This window comes from Eumetopias jubatus, unplaced genomic scaffold, assembly GCF_037043125.1.
Source record: "Eumetopias jubatus isolate StellerSeaLion01/CBP00866 unplaced genomic scaffold, mEumJub1_p1.0 scaffold_3, whole genome shotgun sequence".
NCBI lineage: Eukaryota > Metazoa > Chordata > Mammalia > Carnivora > Otariidae > Eumetopias > Eumetopias jubatus.
This window is the reverse complement of record NW_028274809.1, coordinates 190,995,120-191,007,386: the sequence shown is the minus strand read 5'-3', so window position 1 is coordinate 191,007,386 and position 12,267 is coordinate 190,995,120. Positions and strand designations below refer to the sequence as shown.

The window sequence follows — 12,267 nt, the reverse complement described above, 5'->3', positions numbered from 1 at the left end:
ATGAACATTGAAATTCTTTTTTTTTTTTTTTTTGGAATTCTTAAGTTAACTGGAATTTGTCCTCAACCATGTTTTCTCCACTGCATCACTCTCTCCCCTGTGCAACGGTGTGGGCTCACTGCAGCTTTCCCATCTGGAAGCTGATCATGCAGAGATACCACGAAACCTTTGTATTTCTCATTCTTCTAATATTTCTTAAGACTGAATGATCTCCTCATTGATAACAGTCAAAGTCTTCACTAGAAAAACACTATGCATTTGAATACATTTCGGGTCTACATACAGCACAATTTTATGAAGGAAAAATACAAAATACAAGATCTGGTTTTGTTTATTTTCCAAGTTTCCATATATCTATACAGGATTTGTCTCTTTTCTATTGAAAACATTGCCATTCACCTCATACCATCAAATTAATTTACTGCCTTCATTTCTTGCACATAATATGGAAGTCACAAGGGGTGCATACAGATTCCCCAAAACCTCAGCTCCGTGAAAGAGCTTTCTCCGCTAGATCGGCTTCCATTTGCAGCTTATAAATGAAATACATATATATTTCCTTTTGAAGTGTTTATCTAATTTCTATTTCCTACCAGGTGCTTTAGAATTATCCCTTAATGATTGAACTAAATGTGTCTGCATTTGTTATTTTATCTAGCACGCTGTTTCTTTTCCCTGCCACTATATAGTTCAGGCAGCCCACGTGACAAATACAATGCATACTTTAGGAAGGTGCTGGCTTTATTTAGATCCCTGCAACACTTCATTTTGCTGATATGTGACATTACAGAAAGGTTTCTTTGATGGGTCAGTAAGACAAACCACATAACACTTTGTCTCTTGATTGTGGATCAATTGTACATTGATTATGGTACGGCTTTCTTCGGTGGCTGTGTTGGGAGCAGGCTGGATATTTATTAAGCTCCCAGGTGCTGGACTGCCACTATTTTATCAGAGACCATAAGTGATTTCTGACAATGAATACTTGAATATGACAGATATTAATAATAATGTTTTATGTTCTTTAAAAAATTATAACAAAAAGTTAGGCAAGGAATATGATAAACGCCCACAATGAAAATCAGAGTTCATAAACCACATATCGCTGTGGAGCAGACACCTGAGAGGAATAAAACAGCGTGAAGTAGAAGTTGCAAAAGTGAAAAGGAGTATGTAAATACAAATAAGGTATGCTCAAACGAAAAACGAAAATGGTTCATTTTTCAATATCAAGCGTAGAGCCCTAAGCCGATGTAGAACCTGCAATTTCAGGCTGAGGGCAAGAACTAGGCATTTTATTTCATCCATCCCCTCCTTGGACCCTCCTGCCTTTGGGCCCCCACCGCCGCATGGTTCACGATTTTGCTCTATTTATAATCCGTGGGGATCCTGTGTCAGGTTACCCGGTCTTCTGAGTCAGCAGAGGATTGCAAGCACAGCAAAAAACGCCAAGTCACTCTGGGTTAGAAGGTGTTCTCCGTATTTCACTCCCTGATGAGTCTCCTCCCGCGGAGTTACTTCGGAGGGATCTCATCGTGCCAAACGGCATGCACTTTTTTAAAAAAAAGTTATTTTACATCTCACAAAATAGCAAGTGGATAAATGGCATATTATTTTTATAAATACTGTCTAATTTCAAAACCAACCTGAAGTGGCTTTTACAGCCTAGGAAACTGCAGAGCTGAGTGGTGGGAAGTGCCCCCCAAAGCTTCCTGGCGGGGCCAGCACATGGGACCGCCTGATATCACACACTCACTGCTGGGTGTACCTGCCCCAAGTGCCCTGCAAGGCCATGTCTACGCTGCTCTGCTCACAGCAAGGACCTACCGAGCCTTCCTTAGGAGGAGCATACAGGAACTCAGCCACATTCAAGATGCGTGGATGTCCCAGCTTTCACGATTTTCAAATATTTCAAATGAAATTTACTTTTAGTGCTCTTATGTAAAGTCATTATGTTTTTGCAAATTTGTAAAAAATGTATGATGGCATAGGACATAAACGGCATTGTCTCTACGCTGCACCTCGAGGAAAGGAACAACTAGTATTGATTGAGGCGCGACCCTCATCAGAAAGTGTTTTACATCTCTATCAGTGTCGGTCAAAATTCTTATTTGCAGGCAATGAAAACTCTGCACATCTCAACAGGTGGAACGCTTATTGGAAAGTGAGAGAAAGGCATGAGGCAGGAAGGAACGGCGTGGCAAGGGGGCAGGGATCAAGGTGGGTTCAGTGGCTGGCAGTGGTCATACGCCACCTAACAACTGCCACGGAAGGGGGACACCTCAGCCACGTGTCACCCCCTTCGGGACATCTGCTCTTCGTGTCCCTTCCATCATCTGTCTCTCACTCCATAATCCACAGCTGACGGGCTGACCTAGCCCATCCCGCACGTATTCGTCGAGCTCCCAAAGGACGGAAGAAAGGGTGAGTCTCTTCCTTATGTTTTCATCGTGAGAAGACTTAACATGGACCTGGCAGCTTAAAAGCTAAGCCACAAATGTCCACCACAGTTACCTCGATTTTTGTCTTGACCAACAATTCTTCAAATTTTGTGAAAAAGTTAGATGACTCCTCCGTTCTTTTTAATGAGTTTTGGTAAGTTCATTCTCAGAAACAGAACTTACGATCTTGGCGTCCATTCAAAGCATGCACTCTGAATGTGCCTTATGATCTTTGGCAAATTACCAAATCTATTTCCTGTTTTCTCTATCTACAATAATACACATACATTTTGTCTTTCTTAAAGAGATTTCACTAAAACCACGGATGATGCTAATTAGACTACAGACCTCCACAACAAAAATTTAATTTGTAGTCAACATTTCATTCTACTGCTATAGATCCAATCAGTCCAGGACTGATTTTATAGAATTCTTATCTAGTTGCATCAGTAGAAAATCTAAAAGGCAATATGTCTGTAGGTGTCCATATTTCCTCTACAAATGCCATACAAGACAGAAGTCCTAGAGCTTTTCAACAGTGAGAAATGTGTCCTACCACGAGGATGCCTGCACTTTTGCAGGGAAGAAAATGAGCCTGGTTCCCTGCTTCCTTGAAAAAAGGCACCACAAGGTCACTGAAGGCAGAGAATTTGCTACCTGAGCAGAACGCCTGCATTGACAACTAGAAATGGAAACTTTTTCCTGAAGATCTTTCCCATCTCTCTTTGCTTCTTAGCCAAATCCACGAAAGAGATGCCCACTTTATGCGCCTTCTTGTAAAATCAACCCTTTCTCTATGAACCACATTGTTGTGGGAGCCCTGGAAAGGGCATCTCCTGGCCGACCTCTGTGCTCTAAGGTACAGGAGTCAGTCTTATAATAATAAAAATCAAACCAGTGTTCATTACAAGTGGGTCCCCCCTGGGAATTACCTTAGATAAAGCATCTGTAAGGCTTACAAAGTAAAGTAAATGCATTGCTAAGGAACAGAGGGGAGATTAGGACTATCTGCTACTGCAACCAGTCTGTATTTTCTTCCTATTTCAGTACCTATATATCATTGTGATTTCAGCAGACCGCTTATTGTAAGATTTATTTTTAACATTAAAGTTACTGATTTGTCTCACTCCCTCATCAGTGTTATTTAGAAAAATCTCAGCTGATAACAATGGACCTGTCTATATAAGGCCAAATATTCAGATGCAAGTGCATCACTGGCTGGATTGTTGATTTTATGGAAACATCTGGATACTCAAAGTTTTAAAAAATATTTTTTAAAAGATTTTATTTATTTATTTGACACCGAGAGACAAAGAGAGACAGAGAGAGAGAGAGAGCGCACAAGCAGGGGGGAGGGGCAGAAGCAGAGGGAGAAGCAGACTCCCCACTGAGCGGAGAGCCCGACATGGGATTCGATCCCAGGACCCTGGGGTCATGACCTGAGCCGAAGGCAGATGCTTAACTGCCTGAGCCACCCAGGTGCCCCTTTTTAAAGATTTTTAAGTAGATATTTGACATCATGAAAGTTGTACCATAGCTTCATGCAAAATAAGAATCCTGTTGCTAAAGAAATAATTTTGACTATATTGATAACAAGCTCTTTGATATATTCTTGGTTGTGTCACCTTGATTGTAAACTCATCTTTCTGAAGATAATGATTAAAACCATATTTTAAAATTCAGCATAAAAAGAACACTAGATTATATGATAAAAATCATTTCCCTTTCTAAAAATCCTAGTGTTTTTGTTTTATTTTCTTGAAGTGATTATCTTTACTTTGGTGAATTTTTTAAGGTCAAACCCATTAAGCATATACATAAAATCGCTGAAATACGTCAAAAACAGTTTTGTGAACTGTAATCTCATTTGGATTTCATAGCGTTCTCATCATTCGCTATATTTTCTTTTCTTTTATTTACTTACTTTTGTAAGTAAGCACTATGCCCAACAGTGGGGCTTGAACTCACCACCCCATGATCAAGAGTCCCGTGCTCCACCAGGCGCCCCCAATGTACCATATTACAAATGCATCTGGGTTATGTGGGCTTTAGGGGTAGAAACAGATATAGTGGCATAAAACCACAGGTGCCTCAAGCCTTTTATTCCCATGCTGTTGGCACCCAGAGTCCTCCTATTTGGGCTGAGGTCAAATGTGGAGAAAGTGTTAACATCACTCCGGGGATGTAATGTCATCTTCACTTGACAGTGATTTTTTAAATGCCACAACATAAATTACGTCTACAATATTCAACTTAAAAGTATTCATTAATTTTTTTTGTTTTGGGCATTCTTCTTCTTCTCTTTCTAACCAGCAGAAAGCTGGGAGATAGAGGAGGAGAGAGAAGGATGTTGAGCTGAAGACACTTAGGGCCGGAGTAAGGACAACAGTGTTTGCTAGTCCAGGGGGAATGCACGTCCTCGGTCACACTGTCATGAGGGTCTGCTCACCCCTTAGTTCCAGCTTCTGTTACAACTGTGAGGATGTGGGGGTCATTACCTGAGTGGTGTGGCTCTCTCTCTGTTTCTGAAATGAGGAGGTTGTGGAGCTGCTCACAGACAACCTGGAGAATCCATCTTCTTCAGGTAAACCTACGGAGGTCAACACCAACAAGCAATTAAGTGTGTCCTTGCCCCAAATAAGACAAGCTATGTATCTGTTGCAATAAACGTGAACTGTTATAGTTCATGGATTGAAAGGATGGTCAGTACATGCTCCCTGAATAATAAATTTCCCACGGGAACACAAATTACTGTTGCAGTTACATTTAATAAAAGGGGAAATATGCTGGAAAAACAATAAAGTGGTAACGAAGAAATGTTCCATGGTGGCACGCAGGGAGGAGAGAGGTATTGGGAGGGGAGAGGGAGGGAAACTTCTAGAGACTGAAGATAGTTCCGTGAAGCAGCAATGGTGGAGGGAGAAGCATGTGGACAACAGAGTGAATGGGGTCCTTCAATGCCACAGAGGGAAGCTTGCGTTTCATTTGTGGGGTTGCAGGGAGGCAGAGGGGGATTCAGGACAGATAGACGCCGCATGAACTCTCTTGACTCGTGCTCACTGCACACACCGAGGGAAGGTAGAGACTGGGTGGAGTTCCATGCAGAAGAGGTCAGGACCCCTGTGTATTCACAGCAGACCAATTCCTAACCAACCCCGGAAGATAAACAACGGGTGTGAGGAAATTTATATCTCCCACCAAAATAATACAAAAATACCTGTGAGGCACCAAAGGGTTTTACTGACGATCCCTCAAGATAGAAGGAGGGTTTCCCGACCTCTGCACGGCGGACACTTTGGGCTGCCTCCCTCTCTGTTGTGGTGCTGCCCTGCGTAGGGTGTTTGGCAGCATCCCTGGTCTCTACCCCAGCTGGTAGTAGACCCCTCAGCAGCTGTGATAGCCAAAAATACGCCCCCCACCCCGGGAGGCAAAAATCATCCCTGACTGTGCACCCCGGGGAGAGAGAGATCAAACAGCATCACAAGTGACTTGCTAATAAAAATGAATACCTGAAAAAAGAAAAGACACCTGATGGAATGAGCTCAATCCAGAGACATTACATTATTCAGTGATTGCTGCTCTTACCTAAAATCATAATTAACCAGGATGGTGTAATTGATTAAACATATACAGGCTTCCTAAATTAAAGATCATTAGCAAATCACTGCACACTTTTGCAATTACAGGAGTGAGTTCCGCAGGGAAGTCCACAAGACCCCATCAACACGCAACAAGACCCCCGATCAATCTTCTTGTTCCATATACAAATGCCTTGGCACGGAGAGGTTCGTTTCATCCTGACTGGGCAGACTGGGGCCACCACCTGGAAAGTGACAGGACTCCAGTGGGGGCCACAGGGGAAGACGGGTCCTGGCCAGAAGCAACAGCAACGTCTGAGGTTGGCTAGGAGATACTGCAGTAGAGACTGGTGTAGCAGGTGTGGGACAGGCGCCAATCAAACAGGGGTAGAGAGGTCTGGGATCTAAACCAGGTGGAGGGGGCGATGGAAATCTGAGCTCGGTCACAAGCTGGAATTCCAGGCAACCAGGTAAGCAGGGAGTCAGGGGTAAAATGTGTGTCCGGACTGCACGGTGCAGCGGAGAGTCTGGGATTCACAGGAAAGAGGGGTGTGCCAAAAGTGTGGGCGCTGGTGGGAGGAACAAAGTGCCGACCGACCGACGAGCAAGACAAACGTCCGTGTCTAGAGAATCCACTTCATGGACATCTTGCGGAGACCAGGAACCTGAGGAAGGGGAAGAACGTTGCGGTCCACTTTTTTTTTTTAAAACCTGAGTTATAAATCAGAAGTTTACTCCCTGAACAAAAGCAGAAACTCAGCTCATTGAGGATACACACTCAGCCAAATCAATAGCATATTGTGCTTTATATAGTGTCAGTTAAATAAAGTTAGGAATTGTTCACGGTCCGCCTCTGAATAAGGCACTGGGAGATGCCATGAAGAATAAAGGAGCGGCCCTCAGCCAGAACCTAGAGTGGAAGGAGTTACGGGTCAGGCAGGGGGGCAGGTGACATTGAGCGGCATCCTGGAGAGAGCAGGGATGGATTCTGATGCAGGGCACTGGAGGGATGTGGTGGTGGAGACATCACAGGATCTGAACCTTCTGGGAGGAGAAGGTTCTGAGAGGTGAAGGAGGTGAGGTGGGTCTGTTTGGAGAACTCACTCCAAGACGATGAAGTTCCAGATGGCTCCATGCCCAATGGAAGGGCTTCTGAGAGGGAGCGTCCGGCAGGGGAACCTGCAGGATGTGCTGGAAGGCAGAGAAGGGCAAGGGAAAGCACTCGACATGACATTCCACAGACGTCTGACGATATTTTGTAGGCAATGGACAGCGCCATAGGTTTCTGAGAGGGGACTGTGATGAGACACCATTTTACCAGAGTGGTGCGTTAAGAGGCCTTTCTTACTTGTTGACTAAAGAAATCATGGATCCCAGAACCTGTGGTCAACAGGGTGGGGACAGATGGTGTCAGCGTGGGGCAGGGGAATGTGGGGGTTGCTGAGCCGGGTGCAGAGGGACGGTGAGGGAGAAGGAAGGGGTGCTGGCAGCCTTGGCGTGCACGCTATCTCCCTCCCACCATGAAGGTGCAGGTGGGGGGAGCAATTGAGACCCTCCAGCCTGGGGTGCAGAACACCCTTGCTGGTTGTAGCAAACAGGAGGAAGAAGCTCACTCAGGACGATATGCCAAGGGAGTGGGAGCCAGAGCATAAGGTAAGAGCCAGGAAGCACTGAGGACATTAGAGGGCAGAGTTTTGTTTTGTTTTGGGCCAATAAAATATTTTATCTGGTTGCCATATCAGAAGCAGTACATTTTAAAGGCAAATGATCTAAAAATGATACTGAAAGAAAAAAGAAAAACCATGAAGGAAAAAAATGGATTAGCACCTCTATTTGAACGTTTAAAAATAAATATATACTAAAATATCATAAAGATAAAATGCAAACTAAAAAAGAACAATAAAGAACATTTAAATGCACTAAATAAAAGGCCTATTATTCTTAAAACACCCTACAAATCAAAATAAAGGACCTGCTGTCAGATTTTAAAATACGGGCGAAGAATATGTATAGAGAGGAGAGAGAGTAAATAAGCACTAAGTAATAAACCTAAACGTAAGCAATCAATAAATAAATATGCAAAGAAATGCACAAAGAAGCACGATAACTTACCCATGTTATTTATCAAGATAACAAGTTGTTACAACACTTTTTATTACAGAAATCTCACACACATACAAAAGTAAAGAGAAAACGTAGTGAACCTCCACGTGTCCATCACCAAGTTTTGGGATGTTCGTTATTTCAATCTTGTTTCATTTACTTCTCATTATCTTTACAAAAAAAAAAAAAAAAGCTCTGGAAACTGTGTCATCTCACCTGTCAATGTCAATTCTCGAGCACAAGTCTCTCTGCTGAAGGTTCCTGACCCGTGGTGGGGGGGACACCTACGGTGAGCCGGAATGTTTATTCATGGACTTCCACGGAAGGCTCTATCGCAGAAGAAGGCTCGCACATTTTCACGAGTGTGCTCCAGTCTTCTTGTGGCCACAGCCTTCTCCCCAGACCGCATTCTGAGGTGATAATTCCCAGTGGATACAGTTCTGTGCCCTCCACACATGCTTTCCGTGACAGCAACAGTGGGCCTCAGAATGCTAAGCATGCCCACTTGCTATGAAACCATCATTTTCAGGAGCCATGCTTGTCCAAATTACAGCAAGGGCTAAGGTCTTCTGAAACCATCCCTAACTGCCCCCCAGAGACCGCGCTCTTCTGTTCAAAGCAAGCAGGCAGAGGCTTGGGGAGGGCATTCCCCTCCCACTGAGGTGGGCCACGTAGTAGAGAGCAACGCTCTACAGAACACGCCACTCTGCACTGAGGCTTGGCAGAGGGGGAGTCAGGGAGTCATCGGCCTTGACTGAAGGTCCAGGTAGAGGGAGGAGGCTCTCTGCTCCCTCTCCTTCTGTACTGGGTGCTTTGTAGTGAATCCTGCCCCGGGATGCTCAGGGTAGGTAGTATGCCCATCATGTGTGGCATGGATCCAGACCCTGGATTTCCGTGAGTCCTCGAGTAAGGGCATGTTGAAAAAAGAGAGCCTCTGTGGTGGTAAAGTCTTCATGTAAAACCCCATGGGTTTATGTCAAGTCTTCCAAGAACAGAGCATGGGGCAGGCTGTAGACGGTGGTGTGGCTCTGCATCTTATGTAATGAATCAGTTGGTACCTGCTAGTCACAATGCCTAAAATTCTGTCCAAACCCAAGTTTGTTTAGTCAACAGCAATGGGGTTTGATTCTCCTTTTGTGTCCCCCCAGCTTACCAAGTACCCCGTACTCTTTAAATCATGCCTCTCCTGGTGTTTCTGAAATTGGACATCAGTGTTCCTCTACCTCTGATCGTTTATTCTCTAACTCCATGTCTGCCCTTCTCAAGGGATACTTCTCAAAGCTTGGCACCCTACATGGTTTTGCCATCAGATTTTCCCCTCATTTCTCTTTAAATGTTTTCCTCTGATGCTATAAATGATCCCTACTTCTCCAGCTTCCTTGAAAACTCTGCCTTTTCTATCTTTCCATCCTGGAGCTCCCCTTAAACTCCCAAACTATAAGCATCGTTTATGCATAAGCATATATAATGATGCTTATATGTATAAGCATCGTCTACAGCCAGAAGTCCCTCTTAGCTCTTGAACTTCAAAATCCAACCCCCAGAATAAACCTCCTCTTCAAACTTTGTTTCTAACTTCTGTTAAAGAGTGCCCTGTTCTCTTGTCCAGAACCTCAACATCTTGGATCACTGTCACTCCCTCTTCTTGCCTCCTGTCCCAAGCCCATTCTCGAACATTCTCCTTGGGGTGCACAGCCTGTGAAGGCTCAGGTGGGGGAATACAAAACTGCTCTTACCAACTTAAGTTTCTGTTCCACTGCTCACTCTGAATGACACAATCAGGGAAGTTTCTCCAAAATAGCAGGGAGCACCCCACCACTTCCAAGCCAAGACTACTCTTCCAGAGAGACCCTTTGAATTGGCATTCGATGCTCTTGCCACTTTCTCTCCCATCTTAGTTACTTATCTATTCCATCAAAGTATCCCATGATAACCCTGCCACAAAGATATTGTGCAATAAATTTTCTTCACTGAAAGGTGTGCCCTTCTGGTCTAAATCTGATTCGTTTTGAAAACCCCAATCCTCACCAGGAGCATCCTTGACAATCCCAGCTCACAGGAATCTCCTTTTCCATGTGGAGGCAACAGAACATTCGTTATTTATGTGATTGATCTGACACTTGTCACCGGCTGCCCTGTTTTGTGATCTCTCTTGAAATGTATTGTTAAAGTTCCATGTATGCTTTCTTCTCACACAGAGCACATCCTGAGTTGCTTAGATTTCCTCTGGCTCCGCATGCATTGCACAATGCCTGCAAGCAACTGGCACTTAATAAATGCTCTGACTGACTGATGTGCACCTGCCTTTCTCTAGGATTCTTCCTGCCAATCTGTCCTTTACATTATTTTGAATCCTCTAACCGTCCAAGGGATAAACAGAGCCTTCCCTGGAACTCCACCCATCTATCCCAATTTCCATTCATCCCAGAGGCTCCAAACTGTAATATCTGTCATCACACTGAATGCCAACATAGGCCACCAAAATGACATGCATGTTCGACTATACATGTGTGTTTACTGGGGTCTATGTGTAAGTAAGTCATTAGGCATTGATTCTAGCATTATAGTCTGTATGGTCTCAGATGAATTAATTCACTGCCTTGTACCTCATCTACATCATGCAGTTTTGCTTTTACTGGACACATTTTCAGTGACCTTCTAGCTCCCAAATATCTAAGCTTTTATGATATCTGGGTATAGGTAATGTTTATTGAGCACTAACCTGTGTTAGCACTTATTGTACTAAACCCTCATAACAATCCCATAAGGCGGGTCCTTTAATTATCCCCATTTTTAAGATGAGAAAACTGAGAACTAGACAGGTTAAGTAATTTGCTTCCAGGTATGGAGTTGGTAAGCATCAGAGCTGGGGTCTGAACACAGGAACAATGCAACAGAGCCAGGAAAGAGCAGAGTCAGCATTTCAACCCAGCCGTTTTGAATCCCAACTTTTCAACTACAGTGGAGGACATTTAATTAAATGAAGTCCAAATTAGCAATTATTTAAGATGACTTGAAAATATTTTTAGCCAGAAGGAGTGGGGCAGGGCTTTCTTAATTCCCCGAGGAGCTGGCTTTCGTTTGCAAAGCTACCTTCTGCTGCTGAAAATAGATAATTGCACAATATTCCAGATTGTCAAGTGAAGGCTTGCTTCCTCTGGCTGTTAGCCTTTGAATTGGACTACAGTATGAGTTCCAAAGAATCCATACAATCCCCATAAACAAAGTGATGCTGTAAAACGTATATTTGAATTTTTTCATGGGCTCAGATTAGAGGATCTTTTGCCAGCATTCTGGATCTATCTCGAGCGGGACTGACAAAAGCCATTTTTAGATGTTTCCAGAATCACTGTGGTTTGGTGCTCTAATGGTGTGAGCTTCAATATGGTGCTGGAGGCTATGCAAAGAATGCAGAGCTCTTCTATTCCTGCGCATGGTCTCACCCAGTCCTTCCCTGTAGAAAGCCCTTTCCACCACAGATAATCCTTACTGTGCACCGAGGATAAACATAACACAAATGAAGAAGAGAGACAATCTTCACAGAATGATAAATGTAAAATCAAATGTAATGACTGTATTCTTTAATTGCCATTTGTTTCCTGATGCCCAGCAATATCATGTATACTCAATGAGCAGCAAGGAAGAAAATCATACCGGACATAAAATGGTCTAGCTGGAATTTTTTATATCTTTATTTCCCCACAAAATAAACATCTTTATACTCACAATATTTTGTGTGATGCAACTAAAATGTACTAACACTAAAAACTGTTCTTTAATCTAATGATAAATAACCACAAGTCCAGGGAATAATTAAGTATTCCAAAAAAGATCTAAGTCTGTGTTCACATCAGTAAAAGGATGGCAATTAAAGTAAGTGATGGCTATAATTACCCACACAGAACTATATTTCAGCAAATGAACAAACAGATAATTATTTCTGGGAAGCAGAGGTAGCATGCAGATACTGGCATTCAAGAGAAATCATTTCCTAGAAAATAACACTTTCTGATTCAATTAGAATTCCAAGTTATTTTAAATATTTATTTCCATCTTGTGCCTTTATTTAGAAATCACGTTGACTATATGTTGTGAATTAGGAATCAGGACTAGTAACCGCTTTCAGAATTATAATGATCATCTAT

At 43.2% G+C, this 12,267-nt stretch overlaps 1 protein-coding gene across 1 annotated transcript in view; it reads right to left on the bottom strand.

The window, feature by feature from the left end:
* The window catches only part of MYO16 (myosin XVI), a 441,479-nt gene that overhangs the window by 20,434 nt on the left and 408,778 nt on the right, over positions 1-12,267 (bottom strand). The window contains exon 33 of the mRNA XM_028087376.2: positions 4,940-5,031. Coding sequence (XP_027943177.2) covers positions 4,940-5,031 — 92 coding nt within the window. The remainder of the gene's footprint in view (positions 1-4,939; positions 5,032-12,267) is intronic.